This window comes from Cebus imitator, unplaced genomic scaffold, assembly GCF_001604975.1.
Source record: "Cebus imitator isolate Cc_AM_T3 unplaced genomic scaffold, Cebus_imitator-1.0 Scaffold175, whole genome shotgun sequence".
Lineage (NCBI taxonomy): Eukaryota > Metazoa > Chordata > Mammalia > Primates > Cebidae > Cebus > Cebus imitator.
In genome coordinates, this window is record NW_016107490.1 from 960,859 (window position 1) to 988,435 (window position 27,577).

A 27,577-nucleotide genomic window follows, 5' to 3' on the forward strand; every position below is an offset into this window, starting at 1 on the left:
GATTTTTTTAAAAAAACTAACATTGATATATTTTCTATTTCACTAATTCTTTATCATTTCCTTGATTCTACTTATTTTGGGTTTAATTTATTCTTTCAAGCTTCATAAGGTGGAAGTTTAAATCACTAATTTTTTTCTTCTTTTTTTCTAACATACAGAGTTTAACCTGTAAATATCTAAGCTGTGCTTTAGCTGTCTGTATTCCACAAATTTTGTTATGTTTTCATTATTCAGTTCAATATATTTTCTAATATACCTTGATTTATTTGACCTGTAGATTATCTATTAGTATGTTATTTAATTCCTAAGTATTTTTAATGTTTGTTCGGTATCTTTTTGTTATTGATTTCTAATTTAATTTTGTTGTCATCAGAACACATCCTGTATTATTGCAATCTTAAAATTCATTGAAACTTATTTCGTCACCCAGGAAAGGCCCAGTTTAGTCAATGTTCCTTGTGTACTTAAGTTTTGGTTTAAGTTGATAGTGTTCAAATCTTCTGTATCTTTACTGTTTTATTTTGTCCTCTTGTTTTATCATTTAATGACAAAGGAATGTTACAGTCTCCACCTGTAATTGTGAATTTATCCATTTCTCTCTTGTATACATTTTTGCTTCATAGATTTTGATGCTGTTATTAGGTATATGCAGATTTAGTAGTTATATGTTCTTGGTGAACTGTCCTGTTCATCATTATGAAATATCTTTCTACATATTTGTTATATACTCTATCCTGAATTCTACTTCATCTGTCTTTTAACAATTCCAGACTTGCTATGATTAATATTTACACATCGTATCCATTTCCATCCTTTTATGTTTAATCCACCTGTGTCTTTTTATCTATGGCTTTTCTAACTAGCATATAGTTGAGTCTTGCTATTTTATGAAATCTGACAGACAGTCTTTTATTTGCTCCATTTCTGTTTCATGTAACTATATTTTCTCAATTTCCATTTGAAGTAACTATTGGTGTAGTTGGGTTTAATCTACCATTATGCAATTTGCTTTCTTTTTGCCCCATTTGTTCTTTGTCCCTTTTTACCTCCCTCTTGCTTTATTTTAGACTAATCGAGAATTTTTCTCTTCTTGGCTTTTTAAACTGTGTTTGTCTTTTTGTCTTTTTTTTTTTTTTTCCTGAGTTTTTTTTTTTTTTCCGTTGTGGTCACTCTAGAGCAAGGGGTCAGACAGCTCCATGGCCTATGGGCCAAATACAACCAACCAGCTATTTTTGTAAATAGTTTTATTGGAACATAGCCATACTCATTCACTTACATATTGTCTATGATTGCTTTTGTTCCATAGTGGCACAGCTGAGTAACTGCAGCAGAGACTGTATGGTCCGAAAAGCCTAAAATATTTACTAGTAGGCATTTTATAGAACAAGTTTGCAAATCCCTGCTCAGAACAATCCTGCCTAATAGAAATATAATGTAAGCCACATAGGCAATTTTTAAAATTCAAGCCACATTTCAAAAAGTAAAAAGAAACAGGTAGAATCTATTTTAGTAATATCCTCTAATTAAATCATATCCACAGTTGTATAATTAGAATAATATTACTGGTATATTTTACATCTTTTTCTATAAAGTCTTCAAAATTTGGTGTCTATTTTATACTAACAGCACATCTGAGTTATAACTAGCCATATTCTAGAGCATGGCTCTAGAAATTACCATGTGTACATTTAATGGATCATATTACATTCTATCTTGACTTAATGTGTAAGAACCTTATAAAAATATACTTCCATTTATTCCTCATCCTTTGTGCTATTGTTGTTATACATTTTGCTTTTGGATGTGTAATACATTTCATAATGCATTGTTATTGTCGCTTTAAGGAGCCATTTTTCTAAAAATTAGAAAAGGAAAAAGAAAAAAACTTTTAAATACCCCAATATTTACAGTTACTGGAATTCTTTATACCTTCAATAGATCTTAATTTGGTATCATTTCCCATCAGCCTAAATAAATTCCTTTAACATTTATTGTAGTGTATATTTCCTGGAATCTAATTCTGTCACCTCTTATCTGTCTGAAAATATTTTTATTTCACCTTAACTCTCTTTTTTTTTGGTAGTGATAGACTTATATTTTATTTCTGCATTTCTTTTTTAACAGTTTATTTTGAAGTAATGGTAGTCAGAAATTGCAAAATACATACAGCCTCCATATACCCCTACCTACCCTTTCACCCAACTCCTGCAAATGAAAACATTTTACATAACCATAATATAATTTTACAGAGCAGGAAATTGACATTTATATACCACCATAAAATACAGACCTTATTAGGATATCACCAATTTTTACATGCACTCGTGCATGTCTGTGTTTCCCAAGATATTTTAATACATGGAGTAACCACAGTTATCCTACAGACCTGTTCCATGACCACATAGGAATCACTCATGCTATAATGACACCCTCTACCCAATCCTAATCCTCAGAAAGCAGTGGGTTTATTTGCATCACTATAATTTATCATTTTGAGTGTATCATAGAAATCAGATCTTATGTAACTTGTTGAGATTGGCTTTGTTTCATTCATCATCGTGCCCTTGAGATCTATCCAAGTTTTATGTACATCAGCAGTTCATTCCTTTTATTGCTCAGTAGTAATCTGAAGTATGGATATACCATTGAAGAACATTTGGTTTCTTTCCAGTTTTTGGACATTCACCATTTGGTAGGTTAAGCGTAGATATTTTTGTAGATGTTCTTTATAAAGTTGAGGAAGCTCCTTCTGCATTTCTAATGTACCGAGAGTTTTCATCGTGAATAGGTGCTGAATATTGTCAAATGCTTTTTCTGTATCAATATGATCATGTGATTTTTCTTTTTAGACTGTTAGCATGGTGGATAACACTGGTTTGTGGTTTAATATTGAACTAGTCTCGAATTACTTGAATCAACCCCCCCTTTGTTATTGTATATTATTCTTTTTATATGTTGCTGGATTTAATTTGCTAGTATTTTAATGAGGAGTTTTACATCTGTATTCATGATAGCTTGATGTCCATTGTTTTCTTTTTATTCTACTGTTTTTGTTGGTTTTGGTATCAGGGTAATGGTGACCTTATGAGTTAGGTAGCCTTCCTCCTCTTCTTAATTTCTGGAAGAAAATGTACAGAATTGATTTTGTTTCTTTTTTAACATGTTTTGTAGAATTCTCTAGTGAAACCATCTGGACCTGGAGATTTCCTTTTTAGCTATGAATTCAATTTCTTTAGTAAGACTATTCAGATATTTATTTCAAGAGTAGGCAAACTTTTCTGTAAAGAGCCAGATGGTAAAAATTTAGGTTTTGCAGGTCATATGGACTCTTGTCACAACTATTTATCTCTTGCATTTTTATTATTTCATCTTGAGTTAGTTTTGGTAATTTGTGATTTTTCCAGGAATTGGTCCATTTCATCTAAGCTATCAAATTTTTGTTGGTAAAATTATTCATAGTATTCCTTTATTTAAATCCCCTAAATGCCTGTGGGGTCTGTAGTGATATTTGTTTCTTCCCAGATACGGGTAGTTTGTGTGTTCTTTCTCTGTGAGTCTTGCTCGTTTATCATTCTTATTTGTCATGTCACAGAACCAGCTTTAGACTGATTTTTCTGTATTTTTTAATTGCCAATTTTATTGATTTTTGCTCTAATTTCCATTTCTGCTTGCTTTGAATTTCTTTTTAAAATTTTTGAAATTCTTTTTTTAATTGACAAATATAATTGTGTGTGTGTGTGTGTGTGTATATATATATATATATATCATATCTATGGGGTACAATGTGATGCTTTGATATATGTCTACATTGTAGGATGTTTAACTCACACTAAAAAACAAATCCATCATATCACATACTTGTCATTTCTTTTTATAATTTTTTGGGGTGGAAACATATTATTAAACAGAGACTTTCTGTCTTTTCTAATATAAGTATTTAGTACTAGCATGACATTAGCTAGGTCCCACATATTTTGATGTGTTGTATTTTCATTTCCATTCAATTCAGTGTATTTTTTAATTTTCCTGGGGTCTCTTTGACTCATTTAAAGGGGTCTTTATATTTTAAAGCATTTGGAGATTTTTATATTATTTCTTTCCTTTAGCTTGATCTTGGTATATTTTTTTCCCTTTTTTCCAGTTTAGGTAGAAGCTTAGGCTATTGATTTGAACCCACTGTTTTTTCTAATGTAAGTATTCCATGCTATCAATGTCCTACTAAACCCTGTTTGTACTGCATCCTGTAAATATTTATATTTTTTTATTTTGTTCAGTTCAGATTATTTTCCATTGTCCCTGGAGCCATCTTTTAATACCTTTGTTATTTAGAAATGTGTTAATTTCCAAGTATTTGAAGACTTTTTTTTCAGTTACTGATTTCTAGTTTAATCATATTACAGTCTGACAATGTAAATTTGTTAGGGTTTGTTTTATGAGATAGGGTATGGTCTGTCTGGTTTAATGTTCCAGTTGCAGTTGAAAAAGAACATGTATTTTCCTGTTTGGGGGTGAAATATTCTATAAATAGCTAGATCCTATTGGCTTGTGACGTTACTAATTTCTTTTATATCTCTGCTGATTTTCGCTCTAGTAGTTAAATCAATTACTGAGAACAGAGATTTCTAGTTAGGGAGATGTGGGATGCCAGCAACTCTTTGCTGTTTGTTTAATGCACAGCAGGCATGGTCAAAAGGGAAAGCGCCTCTCCAGTTTCTGAGGCCAGTGTGGAGGGTTGCAGTTGCTCTCCTGATGTTTGCTCGATGCAAAATGGAGAAGGTTGGTAGGACTCTACTACGGTCTCTACAGTGTCTGGTGGGGAAGAAGAGAGGCACCACATCTGCCTGTTAGTGCAGGGAGGAACAGGTTATATGATTCTGCCTTACAGTTTGGTAGTCTCCTGGTGCAAAGGGAAGGGGGACCACCTCAGTAATACAGGCTGGGAAAGGTTGTCGGAGCTCTCTCTCACAATTTCCCTAACACCTGGTGGGATAGGGTATCACCTGGTTAATGTGGGGATGTTCAACAGGGCTCTACCCGTCTCCACAGTGCTTGATGGGAAGGGATAGGTGTGCTCCCTGGTTAGTGCACGGTGGTGATATTCAACAGGACTGTACCCTCCCCTCCCCCATTTCCACAGCACCTGGAGAGAAGAAAGAAGAAAGAAAGGTGCAGCTTCTTTCATGTTCACCTAGGGTACAGCAGGTATAAAAGGATTCTGTCCTGTAGACCTCACACTCTAGGGCTATTGGCTAGATAGAGCAAGTTTGTCATGGCCTTCTTTTTTTTTTTCAGTCTATACATATTGCTGTTTCCAGATTGCAGGCTGTTTTATGGCCCAGGCTGGGATAATAGGAGGTACTGAAGCACAAGGTGGGAGGAGATCCAAGTGAGGGTCATTTCTACAATTTTCATAGGTTTTGATAGGTGCTTTTTGTGCATTCTTTAATTAATAGAATAAGGTCGGATACTTCTCTTTCTTGTCTAGAATTGGATGCCCCTCATTTTAATTTAGAAGGCTTAATTGAATATGGAATCTTTCTTTTTCAGAACTTTAAAAATGATGTTTCCTAGGTATGGTGGGGTTTTGTTTGTTTTGTAAGAAGTTAGCAGTTATTCTTATCATTGACCCTATATATAATCTATTTCTTTCTGAGGCTCTCAAGATTTGCTTGATATCTTTGGTTTTCTAAGGTTGGCCCTCTTTATTATGCTTTGGCTTCATTGAGTTACTTTTTATCAATGGGTTATTTGTCATCAAATTGGAAAGGTTTTGTATGATTTCATCAATTTGTTTCATGACTTAATCCCTCCTATTTCTTTTTCTGAGATCCAAATACAAGCATGTTAGACTACTTGACGTTTTTCATAGGCAGCTGAATAACTATTTTATCATCCTTTTATCTTGCTCTATCTCAGGTTGGTTTTTTTTTTTTAGCCTGACCTCTAGTTGACTGTCAAATCAGCTATTAAACCTAGCCAATGAATTTTTCATTTTATACCTTGTATTTTTCAATTCCAGAAGTATATTTCTTGTATGTTGAGATTCCGCCTCCCCCCATCTGTTCATTAATTATGTTCAACTTTAATTCCTTGAACGTATTTATGTAGATGTTTTATAGTCCTTGTTTGATACTTGTACCATCTGGATCAGCTCTCAATCTCTGTTAGTTTTTTCTCCTGGTTATGGGTCACATTTCCTGCATCTGATGTGTTATAGTTTTATTATATGCTGAACGTTGTGGATGCTGTGGTCTTTAGACTCCAGATTTTATTGTTATTTCTTTAGAGTTTGAGTTTAGTTCTGACAGACAGTTAACTTACTGGTGATTCAACTTGATCATTTTATAACTTCTCTTCAGGTTTTTTGGTCCAGTCTGCAGTAAATCTTAATAAAATTGTGGCCTTTCCTAGGTCTGTGTTATTTTCCTTTCCTCAACTATCATATCCTTGTTTTAGATACCTAGTTCATATATTTCGTCTAATTTTGTTTGTGTTTGTTTATGGATTTTTTACAGCAGAAGGGGAAGTTTGATATCCATTTTTCATGGCCAAAGTAGAAGTGGTATTGATATTTATCATAGCTTTCCAGTTGATTCTGATGTGCATTCAAAGTCAGTAACTATTCTAATGCAGGATTTCTTGACAGCAACACTATTGACATTTGGGAGCTGGTTTATTATTTGTTGTCGGGGAGCTGTCCTGTGATGTAGAATGTTTCACTTCATTCCCAGTATTTATCTACTAGGTGTCATTAGTACCTCCTCCTAGTTGTAACAACCCAGAATGTCTCCAGAAATTGCTAAATGTCCTCTGTGGGGCATAATCAACCCAGGCTGAGAACCAATGAACTATCAGTAGACTGTGCAAACTAGCTGTATTGGCATCATCTGGAGCTTCTCAGAAACACAGAATCTCAGGTCTTACTCTTAGACCTTTTCAATGAGGTCTGCATTTTAATAAGATATATGATCTGTTTGCTTTCAAATACTCAAACACAAGGCCAAAGACCAGGGAATAGCAAACTTTTTCTTAAAAGTCCAGAGAGAAAATATTTTCAGGTTACCTTCCATATAGTTTTTGTCAGAACTATTCAACCATGCCATTGTAGTGCAAAAGCCCATATTGACAATACGTAAACAAATGGATGTGGCTGTGTTCCAATAAAACTTTATTCACAAAACATGCAACTGGCCAAGCCAAATCTTGCCAACTCCTGTTACAGACTATCCAAATCAGACCTCTCAGTGTACTGAAGACAACAGGTGGTTAAATTCTTAGATGAGTTCCTTCCGATATGTCATTTGCTGATGTTCAAGAGAGATTAGGTGTATAGGTTACACGGTAATATGATGCTGGAAATTATAGTAGCTTGACTTCTATTCTTACCTAAGCAGATATATCTCCCAACCTTCCACGTGTGAGCTATATGTAAATGCTGCTTACATTACCTTACCCTTTAGAAATATGATTTGATAGCATAATTATTTTTATTTGTATTATTCCTTACAGGCCTACTGGAATAATTATTCACTTATTTTCCCTTTAGTTAATAAAGCTGACAAACTTATGAAAAACTGCATTAATGTGACTGTTAGCTCAGAAAAAGTAGTTTAGAGTGAGTTATCTAACTCCCAGGTAATATATTTCTTTTTTTATAGGAAAGCTGAAGTCTTCAAGACATCCTTTGTTTTATGTAGGATTCCTTTCTGACACTTACAAAACTCTATCTAGCAAGGGGAGAGCTGTTTGAAGGGTGGCAATTTAGAGGTTGAGAGGGTAGCAGCTATTCTCAGAATGATGGCATTGTGTCAGATCTTTCTATTATAGATGAAACTAACAATGAGCAAGCTTAAAGTATTTTGCTTTGTTTTATAAATTTCTCCTCTTCTAAGTTACTTGATTAATGGTGCTAAGAGAGGGCATGCCATAGGTCACCAAAGTGAAGCAGAAAAATTCAACTTTCAGCCAGTTAAGTGGTGATCTTAACTGATTCCTGGGATTTTGGCCAACAGGAATGATGAAGACATAGAAATAGCTCCCGAAACATGCATATAAGTAATCAGTTAATTTGTTTTATATTAATATATATTCAGTCTATAGTGATTAGTCTTTATAACTTTCCTAGAAATGTAACACTGCATCTACCCCTGAGGCAGTTTTCTTTGGCTGTGTACAGCCTCATCCTTTACCCACTAAACAGCAGATATCACTTCTCAGTTGCCATGGAATCAAAAGGTTAAGAATCACATTAATTACCAAAATATTTCTAATTATGGCTATCTTTCCCCCATAAGATTAAGCCCAGTTTTTTTGGTTTTGCCAAGAAAATTCAAACTATTTAAGATATTGCCTACTTATGTGGTTTAAAAGAGCCACTCAAATGTGGATGTTTGTTTATAAACTCTTAAAAAAAGTTTAAATCTTAAAATGTAAGATCTTTACCTAAAAATTACTTTTGGAAAAAAATAACATACAAAAACTTGATCTTGTATATTTTATTTAGCATTCTTATACATTGCACAAAATAAATAGTTGGATAACTCACATCTAACAACAAACTATATATGTATTTTTTCCATAGGAAAGCACAAGGAGAAGACAAAAATATCAAGAGTCTCAAGAACTTTTGAATGAAGTAAACAGTTTCCCACAAAAATTGAGCTACAGACAATTCCCAAACTCATTTTATGAACCTCATCAAGATTTTACCAGTCCAGATATATTCAAGAAGTCAAGATCTCCATCTTGGTATTATAAATACACTACCACAGTCAGTCCGGGTATCACAGACTTAGAAAGTCCAACAGGACTTTGGTCTACAATTTCCCAGTTTACTCTTAGTGAAGAGATAAAGGCAGATGTTTATTATTATAGCATCATCATACCAGTCCTTTTGACGTTAGTATGTCTTGCTTTATATTTTCTCTGAAGATATCGAAAGTCCTTTTGATAATTTTTTAAGTTTCCAGCTCTTCACAAAATGTTATCTCCTTATTTCAGTGTTTCTTCCCAGACATTTTTAAGGTAATTGGCTTTAAAAAGAGACCATATTTTAACAAAGCTTGTGGACATTCTAAAAAATAAAATTGCTTTATACCAGAAATAGTGTCATAGTACAGTTTGGAAAACACTTTTCTGAACTTTGAGATCACCTGGCAAATCTAGAAAAGGAGTTTAATGTTTTTGAGCAGAGAATTTGAAAAATAAAAATGCAGAAAAGAATGTGTTTCAAAAGTTTTAAATAAGCTGATATAAAGGTCTATCTTCTAGAATATATTACTGAAAGCTAGGCACATTTTAGGAGATATGATTACCAATTTGCTTACCTTACTACAATATGGACATTCACCAAATATGATGTTAAAACTTTGTCTACTAGTTGGTAGTCCTCTCAGCCACTGCAGATTTTAAAAGAGAAGCATCAGCATAATTACAGATACTCCAAATGTCATTCCCTTCCTTTTTAAGTGCACTATGTTTTTATTCCAGAAGCCTTATACATTAATTTTGTTTCACAAAAGTAAGGGGTATATTTCCTGAGCCAATAGCAGAATAACAAGGGAAATCAACATGGAATTGAGTCTAAACCAGGCCTGGTTTATAACCAGATTATGGGCCCTTTTAAGAATTTGATGAAAATGACGCATTTTTTTTTTGTTTGTTTTTTCTGTTTTTGAGACAAAGTTTCACTCTTGTTGCCCAGGCTGGAGTGCAACGGCATGATCTCCACTCACCACAACCTCCATCTCCCGGGTTCAAGCAATTCTCCTGCCTGAGACTCCCAAGTAGCTGGGATTACAGGCATGTGCCACCACACCCAGCTAATTTTGTATTTTTAGTAGAGACAGGGTTTCTCCATATTAGTCAGACTGGTCTCCAACTCCTGACCTCATGATCTGCCTGCCTTGGCCTCCCAAAGTGCTGGGATTACAGGCCTGAGCCACTGTGGCCGGCTGTGCATTTTCTTTATCGTCAGAATAGACATACATAAAAAATAATGCATACAAGTTCATGGTCTTCAGACTTTCCCTGAATCTGTTAATCACAAATTAACAACTCTTGCTATTAAAGATACTGTATGCTCTTGAAAATTTCTTAGTTCTGGTCTTAATCATTAACAGAGGGTTAATTTTCAACCCATTGATTATAAGCATGAGGTAGTCAATTTTTAAAAATTAAACGAATACTCATAATTACACAGAAAGCACATATTTCCTTAGAGTATTTCTGTAATTCAGCCTGGTATTTTATGATTTTATATAAGGTAAATAGATGTCTCTGCCTAAGTTCTCCAATGGCAAAGCACAGATGGCACCAACTGCTGCTACCTCTAATCACAAAAGTAAAGATGTGATATTAAGGAAGACTCAAACTGAAGGCACCATACAATTGCAAGGTGTTCTGTATACAGTTGCACAGACAGTTAATCATGTATCAACTAGGGCAAATGACTAAAGACAGGAATGAAAGCAGACTTCACATAAAGTAAATAAACTGGCATTGCCTGAGTGCTGTGAGATATTCTGATCACAAGAGGCATTCTTCTCAACAGAAAAAGTTGTTGAGAAGAATATATTCTATTCTTAAATGCAGCCTGAAAGGCAATAGGTACTACATAGTGCTGAGTCCATTTTCACTTCATTGCTGCCACTTTGAAGCACCACTACCTTGGGTAAATCTATGACGTTTACATTGTGGTAACAAGATATTTATAGAAAAGATTCCAATGTACAATCAGTTTAATTTGTATGTGTCAATAAGCTAGACCATGAATGTATGCTGTAGAGATTTTCTCCCTTCTTGGATACCTCAGGACATTTCTTCATCATTAGTAACTGTGATGAAGAAATGAAGCACACATAAGCATCTGGAGTAAACTGATAAAGGAGTTGATGGCCAAAGAGAGGATCACTACAGACTAAACATATTTTAGATGCTGTGTCTTTCAAACAGGCATGCTTCCTATGTTGTGTTAGCTGAAAAAAGTCTTGACGATGTTTTTGTTTTTTACCTCATATAAGCACATTTGATGGAAAGGCTGTCCACACTGGGAATTATCACACACTTGATCAGGAATGGCACCATCAAGTTGATAAGCATAACAAATTCCACAATCCATAGTAAAATCCTTCAAAAGAAAAATATTTATAAAAAGCATATGTGTCTCACTAACTTACTGTACATATTTGGGAGGGTACATGTGATATTTGGATACATGTATACAGTGTGTAATGATCAAGATAATTAAGATATTAATCACCTCAACATTTACCTTTTGTGCTGGGAACATTACAATTCTTCTAACTACTTTAGAATATGAAATCACCTATGTGTTTAAAACACAAGGTAAGATCAGTAAGAATGTTTTATAGATATAAAGATAGTTTTTATAAAGGTGACTATATTGCTGTATTATAGGAAATATAATTACATCACTATTTAACACCTAGCAAAGCTACTGTAGAGTGTTTCCTTTTTCACTCAATAAATATACACAGCTAGGCTAAACAAGAGATTCCATTTTTGGCTGACAAGATGTTTGAGTGTTAGTAATTTTTCCATATCATATATCAATATAATGTCCCTAATAAATATATAAAGATAGGAATTAACATTAGTGATTACTAAGCAGCAAAATTCTATAACTAAAGGAAAAAGAAAACCACCACCATTTAGTAGTCTACAACCTTAGCAGCCTTGTCAAAAATCAATTCTGAGTTTATTATTTTTGCAATATAGTGGTATATATTCAATTTTGAGAAACTATACTGCTTCACAACTTATATGAAGCTAATCAGTACTTCAGCCATCAGTAAACAGACTGTGTAGAAAAGCCAAATATCTCATTAGCTACTTTGGACCTTTCCCCTTATTTTTAATAAATGTCCATCATTAATAACTTCACTACTGAAGACCATGAAAGAAGTATATAGTTGACCCTTGAACAACATGGGTTTGAACTACACAGGTCTCCTTATACACAGATTTTTTTTCAACCAAATGCTGAACAAAAATACAGTATTGGGGAGATGCAGAACCTGTGTTTCTGTGAAATCTGTGTATACAGAGGGTTGACTTTTTTCTTTATATGGGTCCCACAGGGAAACTGTGGAACTTGAATGTGTGTAGATTTTGGTATCCATGGGCAGCCCTGAAATCAATCCCCTTATTCCAAGAGACAATCATATGTAACAGCCAATCAAAGGTAACAAGTTCTTTGATGCACTTCAGAAGTCTGTGTTATAATATTTTTCCACTTCCCTCCCTTTTCAGCCTCATTTTTCACTGAGAAGCATTTAAACGTCATTATGCAATGCTGTTTAGAGTATCAAAGCACTGATAAAACTTACAGATTTTTCCAGGATAGCACGAGCTGGAAAATCAATTTCTAAAACATCTTTCAAATTTTGTAACACACTATTTTCTGGATCCCTGAAAGCATGGGAAAAAAAATTATGCTATGAACTTTGTAAAATCACCAAAAAGTAAGAATTATATTGCCAAGGTACCTACCACAATTGTATGTTTCTGCTCAGCTTAATTCCCAGGGGTTTTACCACTTGAGATTAAAAAAAAAAAAGTTTAATAATTGCATGCTCAACTCATGGTTTGTAAAGCCAGATGATACAGAATGTTTCCTTAACTACTTGATTAGAAAATCAAAATTATATGTATTATGTTAAAAAAACAATTATACAGTTCAGAATGCTGAGACATTTTCATTTAAAATAACTACCATTAATATACTAATATTTTCTAATAATTTAACAATGGTAGGCAAGGATTTTATGATTCTATTAAAAAACATTTAAATCTCAGATCTCATACCATGGTCAGCTCCAAGAAAGCAGCACTCAGGAAGCATAGTAGGATGCTTCGGGTCTACCTCTATATTTATGGAAACATTATTCCCTAGAAAGAAAGAAGATTAAAGCTTTTAGAAGTAGAACAGCCCATGACACAAGCCAATAAAAAATGAAGAGATGTTGGTCTGGCTACCTATTTCACCGTTTACCCACAGAAAGATTAACCAAATGTTTTGTAGTTTTTTGTAATGGTAAATATATTGTTATAATTTAACCAAAAGAAATACTTTTGATATTATGATTATCATTAAAGGGATCTTAAATCAGCCAATGAACAAATTCATATATTTAATTAGATTGCAATTCTGGTCAACTGTATTAAAGTTCAAATAAAAATGCTCTGTGGAGTGATAAACGTCTTTAATATCAAAACTATCACAAGTCATAAATTTAAGAAATAATTATCTAAATTACTTTTCATGGCTTTCTTGAAAAAGTTTACATTTCACAGAACTATGGTCAAATGTAAAAAGACTAGCAATACAGTAAATGGTAAAAACATTTAAGATTCAAGTTTTATAAAAATTTATAAAAACATTTTCTGAATTATTTTGCTGCATGTGAAACTTTCCCTTATAATTTAACAAAAGATTTCATTCACAATGGCAATTGTTCATTTAATAACAAAAACAGTAAATAACCTAATTTCCCAAGACCTAAAAAAACTTGCACTAGATTCCTTTATACATTTTAACTGTACTGGGCTATACCATAAGTTTCAGAAATTTTAATTCTGTTTCTTGAAGGTACACAGTGTTATTAAGATCAAATTGGATTTCACTTTTATGGTAAAAATGTCTTCATAAATTCTGTACACTATAGAATAAACCTTTCATCAAGCCTGGCGACAACATAAATGCAATTATTACACATCTGGCCAAAAGAGATCATCAGTGGCTAGTAAAAAATGACTAGCTATTCAATGAGAAAAATAAAAATACAAAAAGTTAAAATCTCTTTTGGTAACACATTCTTTACTATGAACACAAATTCCTTATTAGCCCTCAATACTGTCATCTAGTAATGGCTCCAGACTGTTCTGTCACTTAATAAGGGTATATTAACTAATCTTTCCATTAACTTGTTCAAAACTTGGACTTAAGAAACCAAGTCATGCCTGGAGGAGAAAAAAGAAGCTAAATGGTAAACAGAGAATGAATTAAAAACTAGGCTATTTTGCTCAATGAGAAATAAAAAGTATATTTAATCATGACATAATTATTTTAATGGAGCCATGAAAATAATGAATTACTACATTTCTTTGAAGAAAATATTTTGTTCACAAATATACCATAATTTGGCAAATTATTCCATTTTAAACATGGTTAGACTTTTTCAAACCATTAAAGTATTACTGTTTGTAGAACTGCTATATAACTATACTTTCTTCTTCTCATAACAGCATGTATGTCACATTCTCCCCCCGATAATCTATATTATACCTAGGAATGCAGTGTAAAAATTGCTCACTAACTTGGATGTGATTCACATCAGAATTTCAAAATATCCTTGAACAATATATCTATTTAGAAAACAAGACAGAAATCGGTATCTTAAAATGGTATTTATTGTAAGCTTAAATATAGTTTAACGAAAAGCTTGAGAAAGGTTGAACTCTGAAAGTGACTTTATGTTTTGCTTGCTTATAATGAAAATACATAACCATTTTATTGTCAAGAGAATGTGGTAACACTGCACACCTATTTATGTTTGTACCATATCTTACTCATAATTTTCACATATTTGTAGTGAAGAAAATAAATTCTTACTCTGTGCTTTCTGTTTACTCTTCAGTGGCATGCCTACTAAAAGTTATTTTATGTTCCTCTATATTTCTATCAGAAAATATTACTAGATCTCAGCACACTAATTTTTTTTAAAGTTTCACAAATGAAGACTTCATTATTCAAATACACTTTTTTCTGGTTCAAAGTAATGTAAATTTTGAATAACCTGCCCCACCATTCCTGTGCTAATTAACAGCTAATTAAACACACTTCTGAATGTTTTGGATCATCACCTCTTATAATGAAACACCTCTGGACTTGCCCTTTTTGCCTAAAATATTTACTCTTAAATGGGTAGCAAAACAAAAAAACATAGTTCATCCAAAAAAATTTTTAATAGTTGATTTCATACAAAGTAGTCTGAGTCCAACTGCCATTGTTAAATTACTTTTCGTAAGTAATACAAAATAAAATCAAACACCCAGAAACAAACCCCTAATCCTCTTTGTCCCTACCTAATGCAATTCTGCGTGCTGTTGCACTCCGTGGAGGTTTTTCTGGCTCAAGTACCCAGGTCTTCTCATCAATTTCATCCATAACATCCCAGAATGCCTTTAGTGATTCTAATGCTGCCAAAAACTGACTGTAAATGCTTATTAAGGAGCTCTGTGAAAAAATGAAAGTTGAGTAAGTTATGTGGCACTCTACCAATAGCAGATAATCTTAAAATACACTCAACTTAGAAATTTTAAGCTCTGTTTCATTTAGCTAGAAAGTAGACACCAGTAAACAGGAGTCAACTCTCCCTGCTTCACATGTCTTCCTACAGCATTAACAGGATTCTTTTTTATTGACAGTAGACTATACACCTGAGAAAGAATAGTTTTTAGAAATCATAATTATTTTTCTTTTAATGCTTGTTATACTACAGGCATGGAATAATAATGAGTACTACAAGATGATACATACACAAAACTTTAATAAATATTAATGTATGTAATATAGCTAACATATAGGACCTATACAAAGTGTCTATAGAGTTTTAGTATGAAAATCTTAATTTCATGTTTATTGCAGCAATCAAGTTAAATGCAGTGCTATTTGTAATTTGATTACTATCAAAAAATAACTTTGAGGACCTAATTAGGCAAAGAGTATGAAAAGGTTTTACACATTTTTAAAGAATTAAAACAGAAGTTACAAATGATGTTTTTCCACATTTAACTTTTAGCCAACCTCTGAATTCAGTATTTCATATATTAATTCTTTATAGAAATTAGCTTAAATATAGTTGCTCTACAGTAATGCCATCACTGACTTTAAAAATCAATTTTTACTTTTGAGCAAAGGAGTTTCTCATAAAACAATGTGGTATGTTTAAAAGACACAACTGCTTACTAAATACTTTTGATATAAAATCAATCAAAACAAATAGTTTAAGAATTAAGGGTTTTATAGTTTCAAGTAAGGAAAATGTTAAGTCACGTACTACAAATGTTGTCAATCTGAAATAACTGGCCACAGCAATAATCCAAGAATATGATACACCCTAAGATGAAAAGAAACTAGCCACTTGCTTAAAAATGATTATATATCTATATACTTAAGGAAAACCCATCCCATTCTGTCACTTTGCTCAAGGTTTACACTTAGATGAATTCATGGCTCAGTTCTACTGAGTTGGATTCAACTGTTCTAACCTTCTACACACATTTTAAAAAAAAGTAAGGGTAGGAATTAGAGCCTAATGTCTGAGAAAAAACCTTTGAGGATACTGATGTTACAATGTCTGTTCTCTTCTGGTATATTTTACTTATCTATGAGTTTAGATAACAGAATCCAGAAATCAGAAAATTAAACTCCCAAGAAGCTAGTTTTAAAATCAGTACAACAGTGTATCTCTGTCTCTCATTTCTCTCTCTCCATCTGTTTCTACATGTGTATTTAAATTCCATAATTACCTATTACCTTATATACCCAAGAAAAGGATAACTCCTCTCCCAAAAAAAGTTATGTTTTCACAGTGGCATCTTTTATTTGAAGTTATTTTCAATGGCATTGTCCATTTCTCTATGCACAACTGCAGATAAAATCTTAACTGCATTTTGAACAGAAAATAAATTTCTCAATAAGAAAATGGTCAAAAACGAAACATCCCTGGAACTAGAATTGACTTGCTAATTACAGAAAAAGTGAATTTTAAACCTAAAAGCCATTATATGATTTTACTAGCTAGCCATTTGATGTAGATACATTAAACAGTATTTTTACATTCCAGGGAAAAGAAAGACCAAAAAAGTGACAAATTGGACACAGAAACACTTCTCTTAGGAATTTCAATGAGCTTAGAGGGTAGACATCAAAACTATTATATCAGTGAGCTATGTGATTAACTAATAGTTTCTCCAACTGCTTATTTGGTCCATTAAATCACTCAAAAACTCTTTATTTTGAATTTATTCCCCAAACTGAAAAAATACATTATTTCTAAATAATAACAATGGAATTAAATATTCTACATATGGCACCACAAATGCCAAGGAATAATATAGCCAAAATTAAAATCAAAGCTCAATAGTATTTTGCAGGAAGATTTGAAAAAGTATTTTTAAAAATAAAAATAGCCAACATTCTTAGTGGTTGGCAAGATGGTTGAATAGGAATAGCTCTAGTCTGTAGCTCTCAGCGAAATCAAGGCAGAAGGCAGGTGATTTCTACATTTCCAAATAAGGTACCTGGCTCATCTCACTGGGACTGGTTAAATAGTGGATGCACCCCACAAAGGGCAAGCCAAAGCAGGTTAGGGCATTGCCTCACTTGGGAAGCGCAAGGGGTTGGGGAACTTCTCCCCTAGCCAAGATACACTTCCCTCACGGGAAACTGTGAGGGACTGCCATGAGGAAAGGTGCATTCCAGCCCAGATACTACCTGGAAGTTGGAACTGGCCAGAGCCAACTGCAACTCTGCAAAGCTGCTGTAGCCAGACTGCCTCTCTAGATTCTTCCCCTCTGAGCAGGGCATCTCTGAAAGAAAGGCAGGAGCCCCTATCAGGGGCTTATAAACAAAACTCCCATCTCCCTGGAACAGAGCACCTGGGGGAATAGGCAGCTGTGGACACAGCTTCAGCAGATTTAAACGTTGTGCCTGCCAGCTGAAGAGAACAGTGGATCTTCCAGCACAGCGCTCAAGCTCTGCTAAGCGACACACTGCCTCCTCAAGTGGATCCCTGACCCTCATGCCTCCTGACTGGGAGACACCTCCCAGCAGGGGTCAACAGACACTCATTCAGGAGAGCTCCAGCTGGCATCTGGTGGGTGCCCCTCTGGGAGGAAGCTTCCAGAGGAAGAAACAGGCAGCAATATTTGCTGTTCTGCAGCCTCCACCGATGATACTAGGCAAACAGGGATGGGAGTGGACCTCCAGTTAACTCCAGCAGACCTGCAGCAGAGGGCCCTATTAGAAGAAAACTAATAAACAGAAAGAAATAGCATAAACATCAACAAAAGGATGTCCACACAGAAACCCCATCTGAAGATCACCAACATCAAAGACCAAAGGTAGATAAATCCACAAAGACGAGGAAAAAACAGTGCAAAAACGATGAAAATTTCAAAAACCATAATGCCTCTTCTACAAAGAATCACAACTCCTCGCCAGCAAGGAAACAAAACTGCATGGAGGAGAATGAGTTTAACAAATTGACAAAAGTAGGTTTCAGAAGGTGGGTAATAACAAACTCCTCCAAGCTAAAGGAGCATGTTCTAACCCAATGCAAGAAAGCTAAGAACCTTGAAAAAAGGTTAGAGGAATTGCTAACTAGAATAACCAGTTTAGAGAACAGAAATGACCTGATGGAGCTGAAAAACACAGCATCAGAACTCCGTGAAGCACACACAAGTATCAATAGCCAAACTGTCAAGCAAAAGAAAGGGTATCAGAAATTGAAGATCAACTTAATGAAACAAAGTGTGAAGACAAGATGAGAGAAAAAAGAATGAAAAGGGAAGAACAAAGCCTCCAAGAAACATGGGACTATGTGAAAAGACCAAACCTACATTCGATTGGTGTAACTGAAAATGACAGGGAGAATGGAACCAAGTTGGAAAATACTCTTCAGGGTATTATCCAGGAGAGCTTCCTCAACCTAGCAAGACAGGCCAACATTCAAATTCAGAAAATACAAACACCACAAACATACTCCTTGAGAAGGAGCAACCCCAAGACACATAACTTTCAGATTCACCAAGGTTGAAATAAAGGAAAAAATGTTAAGGGCAGTCAGAGAGAAAGGTTGGATTACCCACAAAGGGAAGCCCATCAGACTAACAGCGGATCTCTCTGCAGAAAGCCTAAAAGCCAGAAAAGAGTCGGGGCCAATATTCAACATTCTTAAAGAATTTTCAGCCCAAAATTTCATATCCAGCCAAACTAAGCTTCATAAGCAAAGGAGAAATAAAATCCTTTACAGACAAGCAAATGCTGAGAGATTTTGTTACCACCAGGCCTCCCTTACAATAGCTCCTGAAGGAAACACTAAATATGGAAAGGAACAACCAGTACCAGCCACTGCAAAAACATATTAAATTGTAAAGACACTATGAAGAAACTGTATCAACTAACGGGCAAAACCACCACCTTGCATAATGACAGGATCAAATTCACAAGTAACAATATTTACCTTAAATGTAAAAGGGCTAAATGCCTCAATTAAAAAACACAGATAAGGCTGGGTGCAGTGGCTCACGCCTGTAATCCCAGCACTCTGGGAGGCTGAGGTGGGTGGATCACCTGAGGTCGGGAGTTTGACACCAGCCTGACCAACATGGAGAAACCCTGTCTCTACTGAAAATACAAAATTGGCTGGGCATGGTGTTACATGCCTGTAATCCAAGCTACTCCGGAGGCTGAGGCAGGATAATCGCTTAAACGCTGGAGGCAGAGGTTGCAGTGAGCCAAGGTCATAGCACTGCACTCCAGCCTGGGAAACAAGAGTGAAACTCCATCTCAAAAAAAAAAAAAAAAAAAAAAAGACACAGATCAGCAAATTGGATAGAGTCAAGACCTATTGTTGTGCTGTATTCAGGAAACCAATCTCACCTGCAAAGACACAAATAGGCTTAAAAGAAAGGGATGGAGGAATATTTACCAAGCAAATGGAATGCAAAAAAAAAATGAAAAAGCAGGGGTAGCAATCCTAGTCTCTGATAAAACAGACTTTAAAACAACAAAGATGAAAACAAAGAAAGAAAGGCATTACATAATGGTAAAGGGATCAATGCAACAATAAGAGCTAACTATCCTGAGTATATGTGCACCCAATACAGGAGCACCCAGATTCATAAAGCAAGTTCTTAGAGACCTACAAAGAGACTCAGACTCCCACACAATAATAGTGGGAGACTTTAGCACCCCACTGGTCAATATTAGATCAACAAGACAGAAAATTAACAAGTATATTCAGGACTTGAACTCAGCTCTGGACCAAATGAACCTAATAGACAGCTACAGAACTCTCCATTCCAACTCAACAGAATATACATTCTTCTCAGCAACACATCACACTTGTTCTAAAATTGACCACATAATTGGAAGTAAAACACTCCTCAGCAAATAAAAAGAACAGAAATCATAAAAACAGTCTCTCAGACGACAGTGCAATCAAATTAGAACTCAGGATTAAGAAACTCACTCAAAATAGCACAACTACATGGAAACTGAATAACCTGCTCCTAAATGACTACTGGGTATGTAACAAAATTAAGGCAGAAATGAATATGTTCTTTGAAACCAATGAGAACAAAGACACAATGTACCAGAATCTCTGGGACACAGCTAAAGCAGTGTTTAGAGGGAAATTTATAGCATTAAATGCCCACAGGAAAAAGCAGGAAAGATCTAAAGTCGACACCCAAACATCACAATTAAAAGAACTAGAGAAGCAAGAGCAAACAAATTCAAAAGCTGGCCAAAGTCAAGAAATAACTAAGATCAGAGCAGAACTGAAGGAGACAGTCATGAAAAACCCTTCCAAAAAAAAAAATCAGTGAATCCAGGAGCTGGTTTTTGGAAAAGATTAACAAAATAGATAGACCACTAGTCAGACTAATAAAAGAGAGAAGAATCAAATAGACACAATAGGAAATGATAAAGGGGACATCACCACTGATCCCACTGAAATACAAACTACCATCAGAGAATACTATAAACACCTCTATGCAAATAAACTAGAAAATCTAGAAGAATTGAATAAATTCCTAGACACATACACCCTCCCAAGACTAAACCAGGAAGAAGTCAAATCCCTGCACAGACCAACAACAAGTTCTGAAACTGAGGCAGTAATAGTCTACCAACCAGAAAAAGCCCAGGACCAGACAGATTCACACCTGAATTCTACCAGAGGTACAAAAAGGAGCTGGCACCATTCCTTCTGAAACTATTCCAAACAATAGAAAAAAAAGGGATTCCTCCCTAACCCATTTTATGAGGCCAGCATCATTCTGATACCAAAACCTGGCAGACACACACACAAAAAATAAATTTCACGCCAATATTCCTGATGAACACTGATGTAAAAATCCTCAATAAAACACTGGCAAACTGAATCCAGCAGCACATCAAAAAGCTCATCCGCCACAATCAAGTCGGCTTCATCCCTGAGATACAAGGCTGGTTTAATATATGTAAATCAACCAATATAATCCATCACATAAACAGTACCAATGACAAAAACCACGATTATCTCAATAGATGCAGAAAAGGACTTCAATAAAATTCAACACCACTTCATGCTAAAAACTCTCAATAAGCTAGGTACTGATGGAATGTATCTCAAAATAATATGAGCTGCCTATGACAAACCCACAGTCAATATAATACTGAATGGGCAAAAGCTGGAAGCATCCCCTTTGAAAACTGGCACAAGACAAGGACTGTCCTCTCTCACCACTCCTATCCAACATAGTATTGGAAGCTCTGGCCAGGACAATCAGGCAAGAGAAAGAAAGAAACGGTATTCAAATAGGAAAGGAGGAAGTCAAATTGTCTGTTTGCCGACGACATTATTGTATATTTAGAAAACCCCATTGTCTTAGCCCAAAATCACCTTAAGCTGATAAGCAACTTCAGCAAAGTCTCAGGATACAAAATCAGTATGCAAAAATCACAAGCATTCCTAAACGCCAATAACAGAGAGACTGTCAAATCATGAGTGAACTGCCATTCACAACTGCTACAAAGAATAAAATACCTAGGAATACAACTTACAAGAGATATGAAGGATGTCTTCAAGGAGAACTACAAACCACTGCTCAAGGAAATAAAAGAGGACACAAAAAGTGAAAAAACATTCCATGCTCATGGATAGGAGGAATCAATGTCGTGAAAATGGCCACACTGCCCAAAGTAATTTATAGATTCAATACTATCCCCATCAAGCTAACATTGACTTTCTTCAAGGAATTAGAAAAAAACTACTTTAAATTTCATATGGAACCAAAAGAGTCCATATAGCCAAGATAATCCTAAGCAAAAAGAACAAAGCTAGAGGTACCACACCACCTTACTTCACACTATACTACATGAGGCTACAGTAACCAAAATAGTATGGTATTGGTACCAAAACAGATATATAAATCAATGGAACAGGACAGAGGCCTCAGAAATAACGCCACAAATCTACAACCATCTGATCTTTGACAAACCTGACAAAAACAGCAATAGGGAAAGGATTCCCTATTTAATAAATGGTGTTGGGAAAACTGGCAATCCATATGCAGAAAATTAAAACTGGACCCCTTCCTTACACCTTATACAAAAATTAATTCAAGATGGATTAAAGACTTATAAACATAAGACCTAAAATGATAAAAACCCTAGGAAAAAACCTAGGCAATACCATTCAGGACATAGGCATGGGCAAAGACTTCATGACTAAAACACCAAAGGCAATGGCAACAAAAGCCAAAAATTGAAAAAATGGTATCTAATTAAAGAACTTCAGCACAGCAAAAGAAACTATCATCAGAGTGAACAGGCAACCTACAGAATGGGACAAAATTTTTGCAATCTATCCATCTGACAAAGGGCTAATATCCAGAATCTACAAGGAACTTAAACAAATTTACACACACACAAAAAAAACAAACAAACCCATCCAAAAGAGGGCAAAGGACATGAACAGACACTTCGTAAAGTAAGACATTTATGTAGCCAACAAACATATATAAAAAGCTCATCATCACTGGTCATTAGAAAAATGCAAATCAAAACAATGAGATACCATCTCACTCCAGTTAGAACGGAGACTATTAAAAAGTCAGGAAACAACAGATGCTGAAGAGGATGTAGAGAAATATAAACACTTTTACACCTTTGGTGAGAGTATAAATTAGTTCAACCACTGTGGAAGACAGTGTGGTGATTCCTCAAGGATCTAGAACCAGAAATACCATTTGACCCAGCAATCCCATTACTGGGTCACAAAGGATTGTAAATCATTCTACTATAAAGACACATGCACACGTATGTTTATTGTGGTATTGTTCACAATAGCAAAGACTTGGAACCAGCCCAAATGCCCATGAGTGATAGACTGGATAAAGAAAATGTGGCACATATACATCATGGGATGCTACACAGTCATAAAAAAGGATGAGTTCATGTCCTTTACAGGGACATGGATAAGCTGGAAACCATCATTCTCAGCAAACTAACACAGGAAGAGCAAACCAAACACCACATGTTCTCACCCATAAGTGGGAGTTGAACAATGAGAACACATGGATACAGGGAGGGAAACATGACACACTGGGGCCTGTCAGGGCATGGAGGGATAGGAAAGGGGCAGCATTAGGAAAAACACCTAATGTAGATGGCAGGCTGATGGGTGCAGCAAACCACCATGGCACATGTATACCTATGTAACAAGCCTGCACATTCTGCACATGTATCCCAGAACTTAAAGTATAATAAAAAATAAAAATAGCCAACTTCTCATACGCAGTCTCTCATCTCAACAGAGTTACTGTGCCATTGTTTAAAGGTTTGTGGGGTTTGTGTTTTTTGTTTTTGCCCGTTTGTAACATGTAAAGTAAAACCAAAAAGAAATAGAAACTTTTCAGAAAAAAAGTGAGAGCACTAATATTAATAACATTAAGATAACAAATGTTAATAAGGATGCAAAGCAACTGAACTCTCATATACTGTCAGTGGGCATATAAACAGCACAACTGTTTTGAGAAGATTTGGCAATTCAAGAACTAAATATATTCCTACCTTATAACCTGGCAATTCCACTCCAAAAAAAGTGAAAAGATATGTTCCATAAAAATACTGTTACCAGGATGTTCGTAGCAGCTACATTCATAAGTACCAAAAACTGGTAACAGTCCAGATGTTCATCAACAGGAAAAAGGATTAACAAACTTCAGTATATTCATCCAATGGATATACTTTCTTACTGTCTACAGTGGATACCTTTTTATACTTCTCAGGAATAAAAAGGAATAAACTACTGATCGTATGTCACAACAGGGATTACTTTCCGAAATCTGATGGGTAAAAATAAGTAAAAAGAGTACATACTGTATGCCTCTGTTTAGCATATCTGGAATAGGCGTAACTAAGTTTTGGTGGAAAACAATCAAAATAACGGGGATTTAGTAGGACAGGACAAAACCTTGTGATGATAACGATGTTCTGCATCTTGACTACGGATTGAAATCCATTTACTGGAACTTATGGAACACCTAGGATTTATGCCCTTTACTGTTTCCAAATTTTACAAAGAACTGAACTCTAGTTAAATGTATGCATGCTGGCCGGGCACGGTGGCTCAAGCAAGTAATCTCAGCACTTTGGGAGGCCGAGGCGGGTGGATCACGAGGTCAAGAGATCGAGACCATCCTGGTCAACATGGTGAAACCCTGTCTCTACTAAAAATACAAAACATTAGCTGGGCATGGTGGTGCGTGCATGTAATCCCAGCTACTGAGGAGGCTGAGGCAGGAGAATTGCCTGAACCCAGGAGGCGGAGGTTGCGGTGAGCCAAGATCGCGCCATTTTACTCCAGCCTGGGTAACAAGAGTGAAACTCCATCTCAAACAAAACAAAAAACAAAAAAATGTATGCATGCTGATGACATATTTTGAAGAAAGTATTCAGATACTTGCAAGTTACTTTGGATAGCACTAAAAATGGCTGGATTTATGGGTGGAAAAAAGGAACAATAAAGGGAAAAACATATGATAAAGCAAATACAGGAAAGATTAACTATCAAATCTAGATGGTGGATATGAGTATTTACCATAAACTTTTTCAATGTTTCTTGTATGTCAGAAAATTTGTAATAAAACATTGGAAGGGACATGAATCTCAAACATATTAAATAAATAAATGATAAAAATTATGTGTGAATTATTTATCATAACTGACAAAGTTAACCCGAATTACTTTTTCTGGATTAGGTTACAGACTAATTTGCTTCATTTAAAAAAATGTTTCATAACTGGCTTTTAAAATTAATCTTCAAATCTCTATATTTAAATATATTTAAAACCCTCTCTAAAACACAGAAATATGTCTTCTCAGAAAAAAATCTCACAATATGACAAATTATAACCTTTGAAATGTCTATAAGCATTCTGAACCAGAGAATCTTAAATAGGTTTAAATCAATATAAGTTCTAAGTAAAATTTAGCATTTCCTTCAACTATAGATACAGATAAGAAACCACAGAAATATTATCAGTACCTGTAACTTTCTCCACAATAAAAATAACACTGGTATCACCTAAGAAACTTAAACATTAATATACAGATTCTATTCCAGCCATTCCTTTTTAATTGATCTTAGTTCAATACAGCCTTCACACTGGGACTTTTAAAAGTTTTGCAAGTGACTCTGATGTGTAGATAAGGTTAAGAACCGCTAGTGGAAGAATAAAGAATAGCCATGCTTGTTTCAGTCCAAATGTTACCAGAGTCATACTTCCATACTTCCACTGGAAGTCATACTTCCAATTCACAAAAAGGCATCCTTAAGAACATTTTCATCATAACGTTGACTTTTGTTGTTAATGTTTAAAACAATATTTTATTCCTGTGACAAATTTTGGAATTTTTGAGGGGTACAGCACGAATTTATAAGAAATAAAACCCATTTTATACAATTAACCTATGGAAGAAATAGTTTTATCTTTACTTAAAATAGTCAATTTGTAACCATATTCAACAAACTATATAGAGTCAAGCATTGAAGAATGCAAGTCCTCACTTACATCACATCAAATTATACAAAATTAAGTAAACAAATATAAATGAATAATGTCCTAATACAATTCAGTCCAGCAAATGTGAATAATATGTCTACTGAGTGTTACATTCAATACTAGATACTGGTGATACTAAGAAAATATAAGACGCAACAGAGTATGTTGACTAAGATCACAAACTATAGTCAAGTAAGTCCCATTCCTAGCGCACCTCTTAAAGTTAGTTGTGATTTGGGAAGCGGGGGAAGATGACCAAAAAGAACCTTCTCCGAAGTGCAGCTACCACCGAGTGAGACAGAACCAGAGCGATATCCATGCCTCCAAGAAAGGTACTGGTTTTGTTTTAAAGGAACTGGTTGAACAGCGGATTAACCCTAAAAAAAAACGGCAGCGAAAGCAGCCCAAAGGTGTCCAGCCGAGGCAAGGCGGGGCACTGCCCCATGTGGAAAGTGTATCAGGCACAGAGGATCAGGGGCCGGGGAGGCAGGGCATCACATCCTCGGTTCTCTGAATCAGATACAGCCATTCACTCCAAGACTTCGGCAGCACACTGACCAGGAAAACGCCGCCTTGTTGAGAACCACCCAGGGTCGCAGATCTGGGCGGCAGCCCAGGCCGCAGCCCTGGCCAGACTGGTGCCTTGTTAGCACAGACCAGGGCAGATGACTAATACCGAGAAAGCTTGTGAAATGGAACTGCCCGTCCCACAGAAGTAAGAGTTGAAAGCAGGAAGAGGAATATGACCAGACAGCCCCTCCCCAACAAGATCCAGCAACCAGAGTCCCTCTCCTGGGAGAGTTTTGCAGTTAACACATCCTCCACCCAGGAACAGTGGGCTCAGCAGAGGGAAAGAGCCCAACACTGGGATGGCGAGGCTAACCCCACCAGTACGGAAACCAGGCAAAGAATAAACGGCAGCCTGGCTGAGACCCAGGCAGCCCAGCAGCATCTCCACAGGCAGACAATGGACAGACTGTCTCAAGTAGCACACCAACACCTGCGTTTAAAAAAAAAAAAAAAGCCTCACACAGGAGACATAACCCCAACTTTAACAAAAGGACGTCCCCTCAGAGAAGATGGGAAGAAACTGGTGCAAAAAGGAGAAAAAATGAAAGTCAAGAACGCCTCTCCTCCCCAGAGAGATCACAATGACTCACCAGCATGGCAACAAAACAAGTCAGAAAACCATTTTGACAAGGTCACAGAAGCAGGCTTCAGAAGATGTATAATAAGAAACTTCTCTGAGCTAAAAGAACATGTTTTAACCCAACGCAAAAAAACTAAGAACCTTGAAAAAAGATTAGATGAAATGCTATGTAGAATAACCAGCCTAGAGAAGAACATAAACAACTTGAGGAAGCTGAAAAACAGTGCACAAAACTTCATGAAGCATACACAAGTTTCAATAGCTGAACTGATCAAGCAGAAGAAAGGATATCGATTGAAGATCAACTCAACGAAATAAAAAGAGAAAGCGGGCTGAGCGCAGTGGCTCATGCCTATTATTCCAGCACTTTAGGAGGCTGAGGCAGGCGGATCATGAGGTCAAGAGATCGAGACCATCCTGGCCAACATGGTGAAACCCCATCTCTACTAAAAAAAAATACAAAAATTAGCTGGGCATGGTGGTGCACGTCTGTAGTCCCAGCTACTCGGGAGGCTGAGGCAGGAGAATTGCTTGAACCTGGGAGGCGGAGGTTACGGGGAGCTG

At 35.5% G+C, this 27,577-nt stretch overlaps 2 protein-coding genes across 9 annotated transcripts in view; one reads left to right on the plus strand and one right to left on the minus strand.

Annotated features, from left to right (window-relative positions):
- The window catches only part of VRK2 (VRK serine/threonine kinase 2), a 109,171-nt gene extending 99,947 nt beyond the window's left edge, over window positions 1–9,224 (plus strand). For 3 of the 5 annotated variants that reach the window (XM_017544967.2, XM_017544965.2, XM_017544966.2), the window contains exon 13: window positions 8,582–9,103. In XM_017544967.2, the coding sequence (XP_017400456.1) occupies window positions 8,582–8,929 (348 nt within the window). In that variant the 3' untranslated portion in view covers window positions 8,930–9,103. Of the gene's footprint in view, window positions 1–8,581 lie in introns of all 5 variants that reach the window. The other 2 variants (XM_017544964.2, XM_037744445.1) reach the window with 2 other exon arrangements.
- FANCL (FA complementation group L) overlaps window positions 8,481–27,577 on the minus strand; it is a 78,326-nt gene continuing 59,229 nt past the window's right edge. For 2 of the 4 annotated variants that reach the window (XM_037744447.1, XM_037744446.1), the window contains exons 8-15: window positions 15,109–15,259; window positions 12,829–12,912; window positions 12,514–12,559; window positions 12,351–12,432; window positions 11,273–11,326; window positions 11,012–11,128; window positions 9,327–9,398; window positions 8,481–9,032 (exon numbers count right to left, since the gene is read on the minus strand). In XM_037744447.1, the coding sequence (XP_037600375.1) occupies window positions 8,997–9,032; window positions 9,327–9,398; window positions 11,012–11,128; window positions 11,273–11,326; window positions 12,351–12,432; window positions 12,514–12,559; window positions 12,829–12,912; window positions 15,109–15,259 (642 nt within the window). In that variant the 3' untranslated portion in view covers window positions 8,481–8,996. The remainder of the gene's footprint in view (window positions 9,033–9,326; window positions 9,399–11,011; window positions 11,129–11,272; window positions 11,327–12,350; window positions 12,433–12,513; window positions 12,560–12,828; window positions 12,913–15,108; window positions 15,260–27,577) is intronic. The other 2 variants (XM_017544969.2, XM_017544970.2) reach the window with 2 other exon arrangements.